Source organism: Phragmites australis, chromosome 1, assembly GCF_958298935.1.
Source record: "Phragmites australis chromosome 1, lpPhrAust1.1, whole genome shotgun sequence".
Classification (NCBI taxonomy): Eukaryota; Viridiplantae; Streptophyta; class Magnoliopsida; order Poales; family Poaceae; genus Phragmites; species Phragmites australis.
Genome location: NC_084921.1, coordinates 53,545,330 through 53,568,296, shown reverse-complemented (window position 1 = coordinate 53,568,296; position 22,967 = coordinate 53,545,330). Strand labels below are relative to the sequence as shown.

General features: G+C 39.7%; 2 protein-coding genes across 2 annotated transcripts; both read right to left on the bottom strand.

Moving 5' to 3' along the window:
• Positions 1 to 6,340: 6,340 nt before the first annotated feature.
• Positions 6,341 to 10,402, bottom strand: LOC133927530 (CBS domain-containing protein CBSCBSPB1-like). Its single transcript, XM_062374004.1, has 14 exons — positions 10,028 to 10,402; positions 9,351 to 9,519; positions 9,122 to 9,254; positions 8,870 to 9,040; positions 8,592 to 8,670; positions 8,375 to 8,488; positions 8,212 to 8,278; positions 8,019 to 8,124; positions 7,877 to 7,935; positions 7,439 to 7,548; positions 7,223 to 7,356; positions 7,023 to 7,108; positions 6,844 to 6,933; positions 6,341 to 6,773 (listed from the first exon to the last, which is right to left on the bottom strand). The coding sequence occupies exons 1-14, from the start codon at positions 10,180 to 10,182 to the stop codon at positions 6,597 to 6,599; spliced, it is 1,650 nt and encodes a 549-aa protein (XP_062229988.1). The 5' UTR covers positions 10,183 to 10,402; the 3' UTR covers positions 6,341 to 6,596.
• Positions 10,403 to 19,442: 9,040 nt separating this feature from the next.
• On the bottom strand, positions 19,443 to 20,055 carry LOC133890919 (uncharacterized). The gene has a single exon (XM_062331562.1). It carries the CDS (start codon positions 19,843 to 19,845, stop codon positions 19,609 to 19,611), a length of 237 nt encoding a protein of 78 aa, XP_062187546.1. The 5' UTR covers positions 19,846 to 20,055; the 3' UTR covers positions 19,443 to 19,608.
• Between the last annotated feature and the right edge of the window lie 2,912 nt (positions 20,056 to 22,967).

The following is a 22,967-nucleotide window of genomic DNA, read 5'->3' as shown; positions in this document are numbered from 1 at the left end:
TTCTTATAGCTTCTGAGAAAAGTGGTTAGCTTATGGGCTTAATTTTTAGGCTTTTAGCTCAAACATCTTATCAGCTTTTAGTTCATTTTACCAGAAGCCAGCTTATAAGAAAAGCTATAAGCCAACAATAAGTTTAGTATTTGTTTCAGCTTATCAGTTTTTCTAAGAAGCAGAAACAAGCAGAGCCATATAAGTCCCTGATTGACTTCAAATTATAAATTTAAATACAAATTACAATATATATATATATAGTGTAAACTTTAAGCCGCTCTATGACTTCAACCGGTTAAGTTGATTATGATACAATTGACTAAATGAGTTTCATCAACACAAGTGTTACTCTAACCACGGCGATTGCATATGTGTGTTCATAATGAAATCTCAATTGGGTTTTGTATCATCTCCAAACCACACATGACAAATTATGTAATCATCTTAAGACGAAATTTGAGATAAATGATTTGGGTAAAACCAAATTTCGCTTAACTCTACAACTTGAGCATGTTCATTGAGGAATATTTATCCATCAATTCACTAATATCCAAATGATATTGGACAATCATATCCATCAAAACACTTATAGTCACTCAATCCCTAAATATGAATCAAGATCTATTCATACCTTTGGTTGACGATGAAAAGATATTGAATCTAAAGTTCTATATCTTAGTGTCATCAAAGCACTCATGTATCTTGCAAACCGCAATATGCCTAATATTGCATTTTCAGATAAGTTTCTAGTTCAAATAGCGCAACTCTAACAACGTCATTAGACGGGAGTCGAAGAGAATATCCACAGATATCTTTATGACACCAAAGATCTAGGTTTATTCTATCTGAAAAATTAAAATATGATCATAGTGGGATATCTAGATACAAGCTATATAACTGATCCCATAACGATATATCACATATTGATTTCATGATAATATAGCTATCTCATAGGTGTCATCAAAATAGATTTCAGCGTCTTCTTCCATCTATCATTCTGAAACATCACATATATATGTATGGCTTCGCAGAATGATCAACCATATAAAAAATCATGTGGTATTAGTTTTATTGAATCATCAACTATTACCTACAAAGATAATACTACACGTGTTGCTCAGATACAAACAAGTTATATAAAGAGCAATATCACTAAACATATTGCTCCTAAATTATTTTATCCTTATGAGTTACAATAAAATAGAGAGATATATATCTTGCAAACTAAATCTTACGATAACCTTGTAAATTTATTCACAAAGTCCTTATCAACTTAGATATTCCAATATGTTCATAATATTGATATGCGGCGACTTCAAGATTTGCAATGATCAGGTGGAATCTTCTTGAATTTTAATATTTTCATACAACATATTAAACTCTTTTTATTTATGTGAGTTTTACTTATAATGTTTCTCATAAAAGATTTTAATGTGGTAATATCTACACAAGAATATATGTTATATCTCCTATTTTTCCTACCATAATTTTTAAATGAGGTATCAAAGACATATTTGATGCATAGATCATATATATTGTTCTCTAAACTCGCTTATAAATTTTTCCTTTTAAGTTGTCTCATATGAGTTTACAGTGACACAATAATCCACATATGCTATATCAATTTCTTTTTATTTTTTACTGGGTTTTAAAGAAAATTTAATAGTATATCACATATTATTATTATCACTCTGCTCATATTTTTTTCATAGGATTTTTAAAAAAATTCTTAAAATAATATATATACATAAAACAGCATTGATCAAAGAATTATGTTACGAACCAAAATGACTAATATCCTACGGTTATTCATGTCCTTTCGACAATAAACATCCATTGAGGAAGAATGCTTCTTAAATAGATGCAAACATAATTATTTATCGTATATAAATACTTACATCTACCGATAAGAAAACTAAATATTTAATCCATTTATTTATTATCTAGGTTACGCAATCCGATTCTAAACAGAGAGACGAGAGAGTGCGGCAAGGCAGAGCCGAGTGGGAGAACGATGAACACGTAAGGGGGCAAAGGGGAAAGTGTGCTGAGCGCTGAGCGCGCCGGTAGATTTGGTGGTGCATTGCGCCCCAGTAGATTTTACTTGCAGTTATCTGTGCATAACAGGTGGTACTAATGCATGATGATGTTTGCAGTGATTTTAGTTTGGTTCGGTTACTCGGTCTATGTCTATGTGTGGTGTGGATCACATACTTGTTAAACCTTAGTTCTACTTTGTCTATCCTCTCTCATTGATATAAGATGTTTAAACGAGGGTCCGTTACTTATAACGAAAATGAGGTATCTTCATATAAAAAAAAGAAATTATAGGCATAAAAGTAAAATTTCACGGAACCGGTTCATTGACTTACCAGAGGAAAGGCACGGGCGAACAATCCGTGTACACGGTATTCGGTGTCCCGATCAACAGTAATCTACAGTATATTCACCTGTGATTTATAGTACTCTGATCATGGCACTGTTCAAAGAGGACAGCAACGTGTACCTTTTGCTCGTGACTCTGCGTAAATGATGAGAGGACCCGGTTCCCACTTTTACCCGGTCTACTGGTCACCGCAAAAATGTTGTCGCCTCGAACAATCCAAAATAACATGTACTGCATTTGCAAAATAACAGAGTCTATCTCCTACTGAGATGCCATCTGTTTAGACTATCTCTGATAGATATAAAAAACTATTTTTAAAATATTATTATAATATTTTTTAATATTATTAGATTATTTTTTATTTTTTTATTTTTAATAGGTACCTATTTTTCATCTTTCATTACTCTCGTCTCCTTTCAAGCTTATAGTTATCCTCTTTGAATAATGTTGAGAAGAGAAGGGAGGGTACAACAAATTTAAGATACTCGTTTGGAGGCAGCAGAGTAATAACGGCCAATGCTACAGTGATAGAGGAGGCAAATACCACTTAGTTGGAGCTAGCCTTAGGATGGCATTTAGCTCAGTACGCAGGATATTTTTGTTCGCGTCTACGTTTACTATATCGTACGTAAATTAAGTATAGCTTGTTATAAAAAGTGCGATTAATAAATTCTTAATTATAAATATGATAAAGTTAGTAAAAAAATTAAGTATATAATATTTGGGTTAAATGACTAATAAAGTATAATTTATCATAGTTGTGATAGTCAACCAAATAGTTATCTAAAAATAGATGATGTGACTAACCTTAGATGTGAACCAAATATACCTTAGTTTTTATACGGATTCACACTACTACAAAAATTATTTTCAGATATGGATGGTAACCCATTTGCACATGTATTTAGGCACTCGCCTCTAATCGAAGGTGTGTGAAAATAAACGATTTTCACATGCACAAAAGATATTGTCTGTGAAAACATATTACCAGATATGGTTCACTTAACGAACTGTATGTGGAAATATATTATTATAGGCGGTTTCATCTGTGGTAATATATTTTTATAGACGGTTACTTAAGCAGGTTGTGTCTAGTAATTTAATTTCTATAGGTGGTTACTTAAGTGGACCATTTCTGTTAATCAATTTTTAGAATTAATATTTTTTATCAAAAAATATATATATTTACTCGAGAAAATCTGCACATGCGCAAGTCACAAGTCACACGATTTGTCACACGATTCTGTCTGTAACTTCAAACGATTAATTGGACATTTAAATAACTTTAAATGAAAAGGGTTTTAAACTGCAAAGTTGTAGAACTCGTCGATGCTACAACTTTTATATAAAGTTTGTCACCATCCAACTTCATATGAAAAGTTATGAATTTTTGCAATTGGTTATAAAAATTCATAAATTTTTCATATGAAGCCGGATGAGAACAAATTTTATTTTGAAATTATAGCTCTCGACGAGATCTACAACTTTATAGTTAAAATTTTTTTCATTTAAAATCAAAATATTCAAATAATAACAAAGCAAAGCATAATCTGGGTCGGATCTTAGCGAGAAGACTCCTAAGAAGGTCAAAACTAATGCTGAAAAAGAAGCTATTTTCACTTCGGTCTTTATAAGAGTGCTTCCTCTTTGAAGCTTGTGTATAGTAGTTCTTAGTCTGCTCCTCCCAAGGTTTAATATTGTGACATACCTATTTGAATATGGCTCAAACTATAGATGGAGATTGACATTTCAACATTTGATAATAACTTTAAATGAAAAGGTTTTCAACTAAAAAGTTATAGATCTCGTCGAGCGCTATAGTTTTCATATAAAGTTTGTCGTCATCTAATTTCGTATAAAAAAATTATGAATTTTTGCAACTTATTACCATGTGAATTGCCTTAGAAATGTGTAAAATAGTTTTTTTAAGTAGTGTCGGATATCAACTAACCTGCGAAATGGAATCGAGTTCTCGTCTTCTCGATGCCGCCAAAATAAATTATGCGCCATCCTTTAATTTTCCTGGCAACCGATAACACAACACGGGAGTGCAGAGGACGACGAGAAGTAGTGCCGACACTCGGTGCCCGGACCGCCATGTCGGCTGCCGAGTGCCGATGAAAATGAATGCATGGTTTTGGCAATGTCAGGTGCTGGAGGGGTGCATGCACGACGTGCGACATCAGAGAAGATGAGCACAATGGCAAGCCGGTAGAAGCGCGCACGGCATGCACCAGCGGGCGGGCGGGCGCCATCGCGCGGTCGAGGGGGGCCGGGGACGCGCGCAGGCGCAGCGCGTATGTACAAAGAGCGTGCACGGTCAACCGAGGCGCGGTGAGGAAGGAGGGCACTGCTACCTGCCTGCCAAGCTCGGTTTCATAGCCATAGGCGCATGCGCATCCAATATGCAGGCTCAGCGTCAGCTGACGCGTGGTAACGAACTGCCCGCGTCTGCCATGTGCCACGCTGGTGAGCCCTGCTCCCACCGCGCAGTGACTCCGGCACTCCGCCTACGCGCCCGGCTCGGATCCAGCATGCCAGAGCAGAGCATGATGCATAGCATATGCATGCTGCATGTGGTTACTAGGGTGTGTTTGGATGGCTGCACGTCTATGTTGCCGGCCTGGCTCGCGAGAAACACGGATTTCATTTGTATCCGTGGAGCTAGGCTACACAGTGTTTTTCATCGGCGGAAACTACCTCATGTGAGCGCGCGCAGCCAACCAAACACCCATCAAACAGCACCAGCTGCACGCGCGAAGCCAGCTGGAGAACCAAACACCTGTATGAGCCTGCTTGAGCTGTACGCACACAACCAGGACTGCAGGAGCCGAGCAACCAATCAGGCCCTAGCCGTACCTGCCATGCATGTGCGGTGCTGGATCTCCTGCTACCTGCGCAGTGGCTGCACCTGCATTTCCGCCGGCTCCGGCTCATGCCGTTCTGCTAGCTGCATGATGGATCGAGCTGGCAGCAGGCGCACTGAAAGCAGGCACTGACTGCCATTCGAGCGTGCATGTCTCCCCCTGCCAGAGCCCATAATGATGACATCAGAATGATGGGCTGGCCGGCTGGCGTCACGCATGGGAGCACGCAGGACCTGGCCGATGGCCAGGACAAGTGTAGGGTTAGGGTGGGCACGGTAACTGTCGGGCGAGTCGCACAAAAAAGGGTGATGCTAGCTTTCACACGACTTGGGTTCGGTACTTCGGTCGACGTTTTCGTCCACACGTGTGCATCGGACGAACCAGATTTTGTCTTCTTCCTCTCATCCATTGCACACTGTTCTTCTCAGCAATGACTGCGCCGCCCGACTCCTCCTGTATGCGCCTTGCCTGCCGTCGGTCGCCGCGCTAACCTGATTCTATTAGACCGTCTTCGTTCACCACACCACCTCCTGCGGCCGGCGGCGTGTCCGTCGCCCGCCTCCTCCGTCGTTCATCGCCCTCGAAGCAAATCGCCGGAGTCGCCGGTGAGGAAAATGACCGTGGACTGAACAAATATGTGCTTTCAGTGTGGCTCGAGAAATAGGAAGCGTGTGCCAAAAAAAAAAAAAGTATTCGTTCAAGAGGAGTTGCACGTAGTTTTCGCTGAAAATTGGCGCGCCGTATTGGGCCGTAAAACAAAGCAAATCAACCCATCCGGAGTTTGTTTTCTGGGACATGTTTTTGTTTTTTGCGACGATGTTTTCTGGGACATGTTGTTGGGTATTTCGTGGGCTCCTATGAACACAATGTTAAGTTGCTAGATAGAGAGGCCCAGTTAATGCTGGCTTCCGTTTTATGACTCCATGAGTCCACGTACTGGTGCAGCCAGAAATCGATCAGAGGCTATCAGACTCAATGACACCGGATTTGCAGTGTAGAAACACTTACCACAAGCTCAGTCCGGCTTCGAGCAAACCGATGGCTTCAAAAGCATCAGTCCGAACTCTGAATGGAAACGGGGCAAACCGCAAACAGGTGAACAATAATGCTTCTTCATTGTATAATGTCGATGTGTTTACGGTACAACCGTGACACCGACAACCATGGTAATTAACTAACATGAAGACTCGAACCGTGTAGACGTATGAAGGCGGTCATACACTGCCGTGACAGTATTATTACACTTTTTTTCTCTCACAAAAATTAATTACACAGCCATTCTGGTCATTCCGATGCAGTAACATTTGTATCATGAAGACGATCGAAAGCGTGCTCCCTGTCGAGCCTGGAAGCTACCCTGCCCTTTTCAGGTAAGCCATCACGCCAAGGCCTGCAACTAGAGCCGCCCCAGCGGCGACGGCGCTGTACGCGGAAGCCCATGCGTCCTTTCCAGCATACTCGAAATCCGAAGAACCGCCCCCTCTCTTCCGGCGGCCAGCACCAGCATAATCCAAGTGCAACCTTAGGCTCTGCTAGAGGAGCGTAGATGAGCATCCTTGACAGGTAAATGATTCACCTTTGCTTGAGAAAGGACATTACCTTCCAGCCGATCTGTCTTGCATGGTCTACAGCAGCTATAAGGTCACTGTCTGATGAAAGTATCACCTTATCATGGTCCTCATCTTCATACTGAGAAGTGGTATCAGGAAAGAACAAAACTTAGAAAATTGAAATAGTGATATGGTTATTACATATTGAGAAATGAGTGTGATCAATACCAAAATTTGAGGCAGGTTTTTTCTATCAATGTCATCGCCAACCCTCTGAAGAATGCTAGTTATCAGGTCCGTCAAGCTGCTCGTTTCTGATATTTGAAACATGTGAAGCCCAGAAAGCAATGTAAGCCCAAACGGGAAGGCATGGAAAAACATAGATGAAATAACTCCAGATAGCATGAAATTAATACGAGGGTACACACCACAGTTAAATCTGTGCATCCTGCCTTGCTTGTCCTGAATCTTGAACCCGAAAGTGTTTGATAAACCAGAAGCTGGATAAAATGCTGATCTTCCTATGTCTGTTGCCTCAGATGCCACTTTCGTTGATCCTTCGCTGAGAAAATGCCAAATGAATAAGCCACTGAAAAAACAAAACAATGCCATCATAAGGATGAGATGCAAAAGATAAGACTTACCTTCTAGAGTCGTCGTCGTCGTCAAGAGGTCCAATGGACATTGCTGAATCCCAGAACCTCTGCATCATGGCAGATGTCGCCTCGGATCCAGCTGCTCCATTGTTTCCAACCTAGGTGCAAAACAATAATCAGGCATTCCAAAATTGGGGCAGATAAATACACTAACATAGTGGTCCACCGTAGATCTTGCAGTTTGCTAACAGTTACTAATGTAACTTATATCATGCAGCATATAACAAGTTAGACAAATTAAAATGCATTCACAGAACTTGAAGGTGCACGCTGAACAACCAAGTATTGTGGGCAGTAACATATAGCCAACAAATGGTTTCTAACTCCACACCCCAAAAGCATGTGCATAGGAGTAAGACCGTTTATATGCACAAGGAAACACAAATATTCAAAACCAGATTCAAGCAGAAGGGAGTTGTCACTCACCGTTGCGATTGCAGCATGAGTTATGTGAAGAACATCAACAACAGTTACAACATTTCCATCTGCATAAATCCAAGAGTTGTTTACAATTTAACAGCCTTACAAAGGATCACTAGACTTAATTTGTCATAGTTCATGGACATACCCCTGTCTACAACAGGCAAATGTAAAAATTTCCCATCATGCATTGTGTGAAGGGCGTCAAGGATTGGGGTGTCTACTGTGGCACATTCAGGACTCTGAGTCATGACCTGTGGAAAGGAGTTTCAAGAATGAAGAAGATACAGAAGAATGCAATGCCATTGGATAATGATAAGATAATTCTTATTGAGACTTACCTTCTCAACTGTAGTGGACTCAGGAGGAAGATTATGGGCTATGACACGCATCAATATATCTCTAGAGCTGTCGTGGAAAACGAAGGAAGTAGCTTTCAATTTAATGCAGGTGTCGAAAGAAGTATAAGCAGTATTATAATGAGATTGAGAAAGAGGTACTCACGTCAGAATTCCCCCAGGCTTGTTTTCAATTGCTACAACTGCTGAACTCACTTTTAATTCCAGCATCTTCTTTGATGCTGTCAACACCGTGTCTGTTGGTGCAACAGTGACCACTCTACGAAATCGAGGTTAGCAAATAAGTTGTTCTGTAATGGCATTTAAATTCTTTGAATGCTTAAGAAAGGTACTTATTTTAAAAAAGATAGGATATTACCTACTTTGAATTCTCAGAAATAATGGTAGACAGCGATGGCTTAAACATCTGCTCTCGAAGAGTTTCAATAAAATTGTTAGGACCTGCAAAAAAATGAGAAAGCATTTAAGAGGCATACTACAAAAGCCATGAGGCCAAACTTCAGACAATAAAGCTTAGCATACAGGTGATCAATACAGGTCAAACATAAAAGAGAAGGTAGAGTGAAGTCAAATATCTAAATCTTTTTTTTCAAAATAAAGAATGAAGATAAAAAGGACACGGAATATGATTACTACAGACCAGATACAGCTGTTCCCCAGTGCTTTTCTACGCCCTCAACAGCAGCAGCAATTGCTTTTCCTTTCTCAGCTGCCCTTTCCATTCGTGCAATTGCATCATATAAGCATTTGGCTATGTCCAGCAGTGCCATGACTTCACCATTCTCCACAACAGGTAAATGCCTGAACTTACCTGAAATCAAATTATACTTTTCAGGCAACATCAAGAAAGCTGCAGAGAAAATGCCCAAAAATTATCTTAATATCTACACACCTTGCACCATCTTCTGCAATGCCTCAACCGCAAGTGTGTCAGAGAGAACAAAGACAGGGTTTCTAGTCATGACCTTTGAGACTGGTGTCTCTTCCAGCTTCAATTCACGAGCAATAACCCGTGTGGTTATGTCCTAATTTGTGTAGACAGAAGACAGCATACAGTGAGAAATCAAGAATATCCAAGTCAGCAAAATGGGGCCCGTAAAGCGAAGAGGCATCTTCCTCACCTTGTCGGTAAGGATCCCACATAGCAAAGCATTGGAGTCCGTCAGCAACACAGCATCGACTCTGCGTGAGGCCATCCTCCGACAAGCCTCGTGCACAGTTGTGTGATCCGGTATTGTCAGTGCCTTGGACAATCTGAGCCTCTTCACGGTTCTCTCGCCGGTCATTGACCTAATAATTATTATGTGAGCAGCGAAGTTCATATGGTTGGACTAGATTTTAATCATTCGAAAGCAGAACCATCGTTGAACCAAGCAAAGTTTAACAGCAATCAATGTCATTTTGGAGCCAAGCTTGCTTCTCAATGACATTGTGGAGCCAAACTTGCTTCTCAGTGAAATGTGTCTACCTTACGTAACCTAAAATTCCAAAGCAAAAACCATGAATACGCACATGGTTGTAACAGCTCAATGGGATTCAGCACTTTCTATTGCGAATAAAAGGAATCGTACTGTTAGACTGAATACTGATCAAAATCTCTTATCCTCCCTCGACTCCATAAAATCGAATTCAATAAAGGCTACATATCGAAGCCGCACACAAAGCGAGACCTGAAAGCTATTCCATGCTTCTGACCACAACCACACAACATCACACAATCTAAGCATCCAACAGAGGTAGTACTCCGTACTAACTACATCTAGCAGCAAATGAACAAGGGGGTGCGAAGAATCCTTACGATGAGTTGCCCCGGGAGATGGAGGCGGAGGACCTCCTGGACGCGGCGCCGTCGTGGCCGTTCTCCGCGGGCGGCCCCCTCCTCCTGGAGGCGGAGGACGAGGAGACGCTCCTCCTGCCGGAGACGTGGGCCCCTGCCCCCGCGCCGCCGTCCATCTCCCCCCGCCGCCGCCACGGGGGGAAGCAAGGGCCTCCGAGATCGGCGACGGCGCTGATCCGCTGCGGCGAGGGGCCCCTCCCTCGAACCGGGAGCTCCCACGAGATGGGGGGAAGGGAGACCGGAGACGGAAGCGAAGGTCGCGGCGTGCGGCTAAAATTTTGGCCAATCGGATTTCTCCAGATTTCTTTTTTCCCTTGGAGGGATGGTGGAAAGGCAGATTAATTTGGGGCTCCCGTGTTGATGCGTGCGCGCGCGTGGACGAGGCTGCATTGCTGCTGCGCGCACACGACTAGCTGATTGGGCCACGTCAGATTGTCCGTGTGGGTGAGAGGGCGGCTGACGGGTGGGGTTGATGTGAGGCCGGGCGGTGGCCAATTGCTGCTGCTTGCTCTCACTTGCATCCGAGATGCCGTGATTTTTTTCTTAAGAAACATCGATCCAGACGCACACACTCACAACATGTGATATTTTACACCCACTATTCTACACCTGAATGTACATGATATATCAGGAGCGGGTGAATACATGTTTCTCGAAAAATAAAATTTAATAGTGGATTACAGATTCTAGATATTTCGGATCAATTCGGAGATTTTGGGATCCGAATATTTCAAGCTTAACTCGGATAGTTCGAATGGAACAGGAAATCGAAAGCTAAGAACACCTAAGTAAATCTAGTTAAATCTAAGTATTACCATAGGTTTCAAAAGAAATTTAAAGATATTTTCACTAATTACTTGTAGCTACAAACTCGCAAACATATAGATCAGACAACTTGCCCCCAAAGAACTCAAACGAGAAAATACGCAAAAAGGTAAATGAGATAAGAATTTATGTCCTGAAGTTCAAATCAAACTGTCAAACGTCTCCATTAAGGTGCCCACAAAGAGTCTGATATCTTTTAACTCTTATCCTCACTAAGCGACCACGAAGATTAAGCTTGGACTTACTCAAAGCTTTCTCTTCTCTTACAGAAGTGAGGATGACCTTCACAAACTTTTCAGAGCACACCATAAGCTTGGCTGCTCTCTGAGTGACGTCTAGCCATCTAGAAGCTTCAAGTTCCAAGAGTAACGACTGGGAACCGACGGCTTGATGACGAACTCAATTGCTCAAATGATGAATTTATACTCACTAGCACTCAATATCACTTTTCCAACCTAACTCTTAAAATCTTGTAAGATTCAATGCACTAAATGAGTTAGGATGGCTATTGAATGGCTATGAATGTGTTTATCTCGAGTTGATTCAGCAGCAACGGCATCTTAAAAAAGAGGACGAGGGGTATATATATTCTCCCCTCAAAAAACTAGTCCTTACAAAGATTTTTTACTGATCCGGAGTACCATAACCCGGAGACTTCGAGTTGGCACTTAAATGCATAACCGAGAGCTCTATTTGGAACCCAACTCGGAGATTCCAGATGACTAACAGAACCTGGAATACCCGGGTCAACCTAGAGACTTCGGATAAAAAAACTAAATAGAGCACTCCTACTGGAGCTGAACTCGGAGACTCCGGCTGACACACCAGAATCTGAGTACCTAGGTCAGCCTGGAAACTCTGGGTTCAGATTAAGACATTTACCTTCCTGGTATTCGTGGGATAATTTGTATCTCCCTTCTTTGGTCTAGATAAGTACTTTAAACACTAAAACATCTTAAAGTCAATCTATATGCATCCCTCTTGATAAAACGACATACATATACTTAAATTCGAAAATAAAATAAATTTAAATCTTTTCTTTCTTTTTAAGGGACGCCAACATCATTTAACTTCTTTGATGGGACTAAAACCTGTTCATAACTTTGATAACTTAGCAGTCCCTTAATCATTTGTCATCAATTATCTAAAACCCATATAGGTGCCTAGATGCACTTTCAATCTCCCTTTTTTTTATTAATGACAACATGATTAAAACTTACAAAAGATAATTGAATTAAAGATTATGAATTCTACGATATATGTGAACTCCCTCTAAATGTATGCATTAGATAAATTTGAATTTGAGATAAAATGCACATATTTAAAAAAAAAAAAAATTGCGAGGACTCCCTATATATCTTAGTATCCGTTGGGTGTAAAGGGTGTGAGTGAATATGATAATCTGTATATGACATGGTATATCGCATAATAAAAGAAAGAGAGAAACAAACATTATACTATAGAATGTCTTAAAGATCTCACACTAACATAGATAAAGACTTGCCAATTTAAAGATAGACAACTATCATACTATCACATAGTTATCATACATTATTACAATAAGTCTTACATGTCCAACAGAAACGATAAAGATTTCAACAGATAAAGGAGGCAGGATATTACCCTAAACCCGAAGACTCCGGATTCAGGTGGAGAATAGATAGCAGGAAGATAAAGGCATTCTCTCCTCTTTTGGTATCAAGCACCAAGAAGAAAAGAGAAGCAAAGATAAAGATCTAGTCGTTGCCCTCTTCATAGTCCTCATCTCTATTTCCATCCTCACTGCCCTAAAGATTACCGTAGGTTTTAAAGGAAGTTTAAGGACATTTTCACTAACCACCTATAGCTACAAACTCACAAATATATATATTGGATAACTTGCCCTAAAGATCAACTAGAACGAGAAAATATGCAAAAAGGTAAAGAAGATAAGAATTTGTTTCTTGAAGTTTGGATAAAACGGTCCTACATCTCCATTGAGGTACTCACAAAAAGCCTGATCTCTTTTAACCTGTATCCTCACCAAATGACCACAAAGATCGAGCTTGAACTTACTCAAATATTCATCTTCTCTTACGGAGGTGAGGATGACCTTCACAAACTTTCTAGGGCACCCCACAAGCTTGGGTGCTCTCCGAGTGACTCCTAGCCATCTAGGAGCTCTAAACTCCAAAGTAACAAATGCGAAACGACAACTTGATGACGAACTCAAGTGATCAAAAAATGGATTTATGCTCACTAGCACTCAATCTCACTTTCCCAATGCAACTCTCAAAATCTTGTAAGATTTGATACACTAGAGGAGTTAAGAGGGTTATTTAATGGCTATGAATGTGCTTGTCTAGAGTTGGTTCAGCAACAATATCACATTAATAGAGGGGGTGATGGGGTATTTATATCCTTCAAAAAAACTAACAATTACAGTATTTTTTTACTGACTCAGAGTATCTAGGTTGGCACTATAACGTGCAACCGAGAGCCCTGTCCGAAACCCAACTCGGAGGGCCCAAATCACTAACTGACCCAGAGTATCCAGGTCAACCCGGAGACTCCAGTTAAAACACAAAAACCCTAATCGAATACCCCTACCGGAGCTAAACTCGGAGACTCTGATTGACACACAAAAATCTAAAGTATCCGAGTCAGCTTGGAGACTCCGGGTACAAACTAAGGCTTAGAACTTTTTTATATTCGTGGGGTGATTTGTGTATATCTTCTTTGGTCTAAATGAGTACTTCGAGCACTGAGATATCTTCAAATCTATCTATACGCATCCCTCTTGATAGAACGACATATCTATACTCAAATTCAAAAATAAAATCTATTTAAATCTATTGATACCACTTTTCTTTTCTTTTTAGGGATGTCAACATCATTTAACTTCTTTAATGGGACTAAAACCTATTTATAACTTTAATAAACTCATTAATCTATTAATTATTTGTCATCAATTATCCAAAACTCACATAGAGGCCTAAATACACTTTCAATCTCTCCCTTTTGTGATTAATAACAACACAATTAAAGCTTACAAAAGATAATTTAATTAAAGATTTTTGAATTCTAAGACAATTTAAATATATTAAGTGACTACATGCCGCTTCTCTTTTTTTTTTTAAGCCAACATCATGTAACTTTTTTAATGAGATTAAAACTTGTTCATAACTTTAATAAACTCATTAGTCCCATAATTATTTGTCATCAATTATCAAAACCCACATTGAGTCCTAGATGCACTTTCAACACCCCGACCTAACACAGTATAGCTCAACTCGCTAGCCCCATGTGCGCTTGCCCGCCCACGCCGTGCACACACCTGTGTGTCGCCATGCGTTCTACCCCATGCGCTCGACCGCGTGTTAGACTGCGCGCCACATGTCCCCATAGCCCGCACACCGCTCACTCCTGCGCTGCACGCCACGCGTCGTGTAGTTTGTAGTCCAGTAGCATTCAATAGTTCAGTAGCTGTCCAGTAGTGTTTAGTAGTTTAGTAGTCCAATAATACTCAGTAGTGCATGGTAGTTTAGCTGTTCAGTAGTTTCAAGCCATAGAAAATTTGTTTAGTAGTGTCAATAGTCGTTAGTAATTTGTGTCAGTAGTATCAGTAGTTTGTTTAATAGTATCAATAGTGTCAGTAGTTTATGTTTAATAATGTCAGTAGTTGTTTAGTTGCTCTAAGTCATAGTAAATTTTGTTCAGTAGTTTATGTCAGTTGTTGTCGGTAGTGTTAGTATTTTTTCAGTAGTTATTTCAGTAGTTCTCAGTAGCTGATCACACCTCTAGTGGTCAATAGTTGAGCACGGGTAGGGTGCGTGGGGGCGTAGGGCAAGGACACATGGCGCGTGCTAGCTCGTAGGTGTGGGCGCGAGTGGCACGCAACGTGGCGTAGGATGGCGCTGGCACGGACACGAGTGCGACTGACGCACCATGTGGCGTGCCCTAGTTGCTCACGGGTGGGCTAGGACGAGGGCTACTATAGCGAGGTTTGGTTAGACCGAGGGTGTAGAATAACATTACCGTGTATCTATATATATAACGCCTACCGAAGATGGAAGATTTGGAGCTTGAAGATTTATGAAATCATTATACACGTCTCACTTTCGATGGGTATATCACTTACAACTAAAAGAAAATTTCAACTTAGTAAGATACATAAAAAAACAAACCTTGGATATAAACCCTAGTGAGTAGGATACCATCACTTCCATTAATCATCCAAACTCATGTTTTATCTGGTTTTACCATGGGTAGAGTTTGGCATAGTATCCTTCTCTTTTCGGCCACCTGTAGCTTTACTAGGAAAGACAGGCATGTTGCAGGAATCGTATAGTTCCTTTGAAGTTTTCTACTAAATTCTCCATTTCGAACCTGATTTCAAAGTATTTTATTTCCATCTGACATCATAGCTTTCAACCTTTAAGTATATGGATTTTTTAATAGTTGTTTCTGCATTAGGCAATCGGCACAAACTTATTGTTACCGATCCCGCTACCCATCTATACAAAGTTACATTTCTTTTGGAAAAAGAATGTTTTATTGAATCTTTTAGTCATATCAAGATAATACAACGAATAAAAGTACATCTCTGACTTCTACATGAGAATCCACAAAGCCAAACAAAAAGAATAAAGAAAATCATAACAAAGTTAAAACAAAAGAGAGCATGTCTTCAATAAGTCGATTGTGGTTGTGGAGCTTCAATGCAAAAATTAGAGCGCTACATAAATTTACGTACATCTCTCATTTACATTTGAAGGAGTCAATGACTTATTTGACCCGACCATCTTACAAATCATGCTTTTGTTCTTTTCAAACACCTCTAGAGGAGAAAATGTGTCGGTTGGGCTTGTGGGAGCACACTCACCCGATCCCTATGCCATGGGCTCAATGATGCTATTGATGGAGAAACAAACACTGTGGGGAACAAGAAGATTAGGGTTTTGGGTTCGGAAAGGGGTGGCTCCTCCTCTCGTCTGGCTACAGAAAAGGCCAGGGAGAGGCCTCGTGATGATGTGCTGGTTCCAACTGAACAATGGTACAATTCCACCGTCAGTGGCGGTGACCATGGAACACGTGCCTGTTATGCTAACAGTTCCACCGCACCAGATGAGCAATCACTTTATGCTAGTTTTCCTCAACATGATATGGCATTATATTTTATTCCCCCGTAACAGAACAGACCAACAAACTGGCATGATATGGCGAACGTGCCTTCAGCACGATGGTAAGGCACCGGCGTTGTGCCGAACCCAGCCGGGCTTCAAGTCCGGCTGTCGCACGGGAGTTCCGATTTATTTCAGATTTCTCCAGTTTCTCCGGCGTGGTGCTACAGAAAGGATTGCGACGTGCTCGTCGTCTTCGGGATTCTTAGGTCCTGGTGATCTTTGGATGGACGCTTTCTTCAAGCTGTGTGTAGTTGTAGGGCTAGCATGTGCGTGCGTTAGGTGTACGTGGAGTGGGTGCGTGTGTGAGGAGTGAGTGTGCGCGCGTTCATGTTCAGATACTACAGCTGTATTCAGTGGCGAAGAGTCAAAAAAAAAAAAACTAGATCAATGATGGGTAAATTACTTATTTGCCATCAGAAAAGATAACATTTCTTTCCTTGCCACTGAAAGAATCAGATTTCCTTCTTTGCCATCAATTTTATTTTTATTTCCTTGCATGCCACTCTGTTAGACTTTTTGTCCAAATTCACTGCTCATAGTACTGTTGACAGGCACAGTAATCAATGACTCTAATTTCTCTTTCCTATCTTCTGTATTCAAAACAGTGATCTTCTATTTCTTCAAAAATCCTAAAAAATATTGTACATATTTCATAATCCATGTAAAATACATTTTAATTAGATTCATCCAAAAATCCTGTGTAGAATTTAAACTAAAATTATCTTAAAAAGGCTACTTTTATAATTTCTAATGATTGTTAGGACCTCAAATGAAATCTCAAAAATATAGGAAAATTCACTAATATTCTTCTTATATGATAGAATAATTTATAAAATTATTTCTTACCCTAGGGTATATGGTAAAAAGTGAGTTCCTTTACAAAAATGAGTTCATTTACATGTGATAAAAATGCATATAAATGGAGTGTTATAAAGGAACTCAATTTTTCATCATATAACCTAGGAGTGAAAATAATTTTATAAATTATTCCACCACATAATAAGAATATTAGTAAATTTTCTCAGATTTTTGTGATTTTATTTAAGATCATAACAATTGTTAGAAGTTATAAAAGTAGTCTTTTTAGATAATTTTAGTTTAAATTATACATAGTTTTTTTATGTGAATTCAATTAAAATTAGTTGCACATAGATTATGAAACACGTACAAAAATTTATAGAATTTTTGTAGAAACAGAATATTACTATTTTAAACAGAAAAGTGAAAATTAGAACGGTCGAGTATTGCCTGTGAACAATGAATTTTGACTGAAAGGCTAAGCATGAAGGAAACTAAAAATAAAACCGACAGGGAATAAAATATCTGATTTTTCTAGTAACAAGAAAGGAAGTCTCATCTTTTTCTCTTTTTTTTTTGAAAGGAAAGTCTCATCTTTACTGAGGGAAAGTTAGGATTGTAGTTGACAAAAGCACATAAATTCAGGCACGTATGACACTGATGACTGTAAGGGTGCGCTTGTTTTCTTGTACGAGGCTGGATGCGACGAACTTGTATATAATGAATACTGTCGTCCAGTGTTTGGTTCGTGAACTGGATCAGCTCGTCCTGGATGAGTGGATCCCGATTTCTGAATATTCTCCAAATATGATGCACCGCTCCATACGATGAAACCGGTTGAACGACTCCATCAGGGCACGGTTAAAAAACCGACGGTAACCGTTCAAAAACTGCGATAATCGAACTTTTCGGTTTGGTCCGGTTTTAGAAACCGAACGGTAACCGAATTTGAGTTCAAAAAATTTAAAAAAATAAAAAATTTAAAAAATTCAAAACAAATCTTTAAAAAAACTAGACACAATTCTAAGATCTTATGTGAATTTTTTTTTCAAAAATAATGTCGTTTGCATCATATTCTATAGAGAGGAAGTTTAAAAAAATGAAAAAAATTGAAGCGTGCGGCTCAGTTATTAACTCATGTTAAGGAAAATTTTAACATACAAACACATATTTTTTTGTGTAAAATTTATTTTAAGAGAATCTTTAAAATTGATTTCACTTTATTTAGAGTTTTATTAATTTCTATATGATTTTTACAAAGTTCACAAGTATAAAGTGAATATGTTAAGAAACAGCACTGTAATTAACTTTTTCATATCTACTATTATTTTTCCTACGTAAATCATAGTATAAATAAGCTAATGAAAGTGATTTCACTAATTTTTGAGGTGTGATGGGTCAGTTATGAATTAATCTAGTCGCAATATATTTACACAATCATGCATGTTACAATAACTAATTCATGAGTTCATGTATTTTTAAAAGACATAGGATCATGTAAGAAGACTAACAAAATTAGTTTCATGATTTTTGGATTAGCAAAGAGTAAACTATGCATTTAACTTGGTTTAACAAATACAATTTCTCACAGAAAATTTTGAAATTTTTATGAGTATAAATACTTTTATCATGTAGATCATGTTACAAGAAAACTAACAAAATTTGTTTCGCTTGATTTGAAGCTCAGATGAATTAGTTATTGATTTTACAAAATTGAGAAAATTTTTAGGTTTTTTGTTGAACTTCACTGAAAATCGAGAAAACCGAGCGGTTACCGAGAAAACCAAGTGGTTACCGACAATACGAAAAATTCGAGAAAACCGTTCGATAAATCGTAAAAATCGCTCGGTAACCGATCCAAACCGACCGGTTACCGAACGGCTAAAATCACGATTTTTTTCCAAATTTCAAATTTTACCAAATAAATTTTGTCCAATTTTTTTTAAATTTTTGACCGGATACCGCGGTAACCGCCGAAGCTCGGTAACCGAGCTCCGGTCGGTAAGGTTAACCTTGATCTAGGGCCGCTCGTCCCACATCATGTACAACAATAACACAAGTCATCTTCTATTGTTTCAAAAATTCTAAAACTTTTTATATATGTTCCATAATTTATATGTAACTCATTTTAATTAGAATTATCTAAATGACTATGTAGAATTAAAACTAAAATTCATAAAAAACTACTTTATGACTTTTAATAATTGTTAGGACTCAAATAAATTCTCAAAAATCTAAAAAAAAATCACTAATATTCTTCTTATGTGATGAAATAATTTCTAAAATTATGTTTAACCTTAGGTTATATGATGAAAAAATAAATTTATTTGTAATACTTTATTTATATGTATTTTTATCATACTATACAGTCCATCCAACCTAACCCATTCAGACAATAAAACATAATCTTATATCAAATCGTCTAACTCTATACGACTAATAAAACATATTCTCGTAATATCTCATACACCTAAAAAAACTACTTGTACCACTTCATCTAGAGCCATCATATCCAGTCTCATCGCGTCAGGACGATCTCATTTCATTCAATTTCGTTCGACCAAACGCTACCTAAGTAAGCGGTAAAATGTCAGTAACATTGGATTATTGCCAGAATCGACGGCATAGTTATGTTCTTCAACAGCCTCAACATACGGAGCAGAGGAGCAACTTATCATTCAACAACTGTGCTGTCTCTGTTCAATGGAGCACTAGGACAACTAACCAATAAAGGACACCATGTATGCGAGCTAGCTAGGCGGCGTAGACGTGCACGCCGATGGCGACGACGAAGATGGTGAGGAGGCAGAAGAAGATGATGGCGTGGACGAGGATGGAGATGGCGCTGGTGGCCATGTTGCCGAACTCCACCACCCGCGCCCGCGCGGGCAGCTGGAACAGCAGCCCCGGCGACAGCACCACGAACAGGATCACCGCCACGATGATCGGACCCCAGTCCGTGCTCGGCCGAGGCGCCATGCCGCCGTTCATGTCTCCCTCACAACTGCTCCCTGCACGTCACCTGAATTCCTTCCTCTTCGTGGCACCTCTACCAATGTATCCAGAACACTGTTGCGCTGTGCTTGTGCGTATCAGTGCATCTATGGACGAAGCAACAAGGTAGAACAATGCAGATGCTGCATATGTAGCGGGGTTGCTTGCTTATCGATGGCTGGCTGTGTGGAGAAGGGAGGGAAGGAAGGAAGGAAGGAAGGAATGCGCTGCTTGTGGGCGAAGCAATGGGATCGAATAAAATGAGGCATGCAGCGTATCGATGCTTTTGCTTTACAGTCTGAAGAGGGCTCCAGAGAGGTGATCTTTTGCGAGATGGCTTGGGGCTTTTGGCGCCAAAGGAAAGAGAAATTAGTACTAACTCTAAGCTTAATTAACACGAAAACAGGCTTAAAGGCAACGCGTTTTGGCTTTCTGGCTGGCCTGATTCTCCCTAGCTTTCACCTGCTTACGTTCTACTTTCAGAGATGCTTCCTTGCTCGAAACAAACTGACAGACTGAGGCACGCCCCTCGAGTCTGAAACCTGAAGATGCTCAAGTTGTTTCATGTGAGATTTGAACAGGAATTTAGCTAATCTGTAACGCCGCATGATAAACATTATGATCGGCGCAAAGCACATCTCATCACACGCAGAGACTAAACTTTAGAATCTGCAATGCTTAATACTGAACTTGAAACCAAAAAAAAAGGTGAACCAAAACATTATTGCAAGGAAATAGTGAGTGGGTTAAGTAGAAACGAATTCAACAGTTACTTCCTTTGCGGTTTTGCCCAGTAGTCCCGGAGCACCAAATTTTCAGCTAGCTACTCCTCGAGCGCAGACGGCAACTGTGATTGAAGGACAGCTCCGGGACTGCTCCTGCTAGAAGCAGACTGCGATGGAAGGCTACAAAGGCTAGACGGCAACTGCGAACATGGAGCCGGTCAATGTGACATTCACCTCAAGATCTGAAACCGCTAGCGGACAGTCACACCGCCCTAACAACTGAAAAGTGAAAAGTAGTCACACACATGAGGAGCCATGGCCATATGGACTGTAGAGTCCAAGCAAAGAACCAGAGGATCAGTTACACCATCTAAGTAGTACTTCGCAAATAACAGAGCAAACCAACCATGGGATCGATCATCGTCAACATTGTCATCTGGGGTTTTGTTTCCAGCATCTGATCACTTCCAAGCTGGCGTAATAGATGACAAACTAAGTGAAAATATATCTTGATTTATTTATGATGAGCGATTGATAAGATTATAGTCTAGATTTGATGAGTTTTAGTTATATGAACATGTCTATATGTTGTAAATATAATTATATCTGACTAAAAGTGAAAAGAAAATAGAGTTTGTGTTTTTTCTCTGAGTCCAGAAAATTATACTCATCGGATGGTTAGATATGTGTAGCAAAAATAACCATATTAGATTATAATTATGATTTTGATGATTAATGATAATATAGTTAATGATATTAATATGTTTGTCAAGAATATATATTAGTAGGTCTCATAGATACAATATATGAATAAATCACCGTAGCCGGGTTAAAATTGGACTGAATTGGACAAGTCTTAAGAAGATTTGTCTCAGCGGATGGACTGGTGCTCTGGGTGTTAAGCTCACCAGAGCATATTTGGCAAAGGGAAGAGAGGCCTGAAAACTTCATCGGAAGGTCCGGTAATCAAAAAATATACACACCAAAGTATTTTGTTCAGAGAAAGTTGCAGTCATTGAAGTTGAAGATCAAAGCATTGGATGGCCCGATAATCAATGTGTTGTACACATCAGATAATAAACAGTGTAAAGAGGCAGAATGAAGTTCAACACATCAGATGGTCCGATGATTAAGGCTGTGCGCATCGTAGCATTATTTTTAGAGAGTGTTGCATTGGCTCGGTTGGCTGAAACCAACTCACCAGATAGTCCGGTGATGAAGTGATGTACACCGGATGCTTTCACCGAAGCAATTTATATAGAGAAGAAGAAAAGGCTCGGATGACTCAGGATAACTCATCGGATAGTCCGGTAATAGAGATGAAGTATATACCGGAGTGTCTGTTGTTCACAGAGGCTTGAGTAAGGTTCCAACGGCTAGTTTGTGAGAGTGTACTCACCGGATGATTCGGTGTTAGTACTATTATTCTCACCGGATCATCTGGTGTTAACTTTTCTAAGCTGTTGGGTTAACGGCTAGTGCGCGGATTTAAGGCTATAAATACTCCTACACTTAGTCATTTGAAGGTGTGGCATGCTACTGTAGTCCAGAGAAGTTCATGTATACCTGAGAAGACTTTCAAGCCACCAAAATACTTAAAGCGATTATCCAAGGTGATTAAGCATAAGATTAGTAAGTGATTAGTGTTTATAGACATAGAGAGAGTGTTGCTATGTGACTGCTGCCTAGAGAATGGATCAAGGAGTGATCCAACCTTGTACCAAGTGGTACGCTGGCACCTTAGAGCCTTGATGACTCACCGGCAAGTTTGTTGTCCCTCCAACTTGGTGTGGAGTGGCAGCAAGACGATTATGCAGGGACACGGAGACCCTTGCCTTGGTGGCTCGAGCTCCAAAGTGATCACGACGATAAAGAACCAGAAGAGAGGCTAGTGGTGAGACCTTACCTTGGTAGCTTGTTGGCTCATCCAGGTGGAGGCCTTGTCTTTGTGACTTGATGGCTCAAGAGCTATGACTGGGTGCCGACCGAGAGCATATCCTTTGTGGATCTCTAACGTGTACTAGGGGTGGTATTCATGCTATCGATACCACGGAAAAAAATTCTTATGCGAGTTTGATTTTTCTACCTTATTGACATTTCCGCATTTACATTCTTGTAATTTACATTCTTAGATGGGTTGCAAGTGTTTTGATCGGTAGAGTAGACACACTAGATAAACCTAAAGCACATCTATATAGAATTTGATATAAGTTTATTTTATATTATTTTTAGAGCCAAAATAGTTCTAAGTGTACTAATTCACTCCCTCTTAGGACGTCACTGATCCCTTCAGTATGTAGGAAATTATACATACTAGATAGTCCAGTGATCAAAAACAGTACACACTGATGCTTTTTTTATACAGAGGCAAAACTTGGATTGTACACCGGATGG

Excerpts from the sequence above, each read along its gene's own strand:
- LOC133927530 (XM_062374004.1), bottom strand. The coding sequence starts at position 10,182 with ATGGACGGCGGCGCGGGGGCAGGGGCCCACGTCTCCGGCAGGAGGAGC. Across the intron at positions 9,255-9,350 it reads GTGGGATCCTTACCGACAAG|GACATAACCACACGGGTTAT; the intron begins GTGAGGAAGATG and ends TACACAAATTAG. Across the intron at positions 7,936-8,018 it reads TTTGCCTGTTGTAGACAGGG|ATGGAAATGTTGTAACTGTT; the intron begins GTATGTCCATGA and ends GGATTTATGCAG.
- LOC133890919 (XM_062331562.1), bottom strand. The coding sequence starts at position 19,845 with ATGAACGGCGGCATGGCGCCTCGGCCGAGCACGGACTGGGGTCCGATC.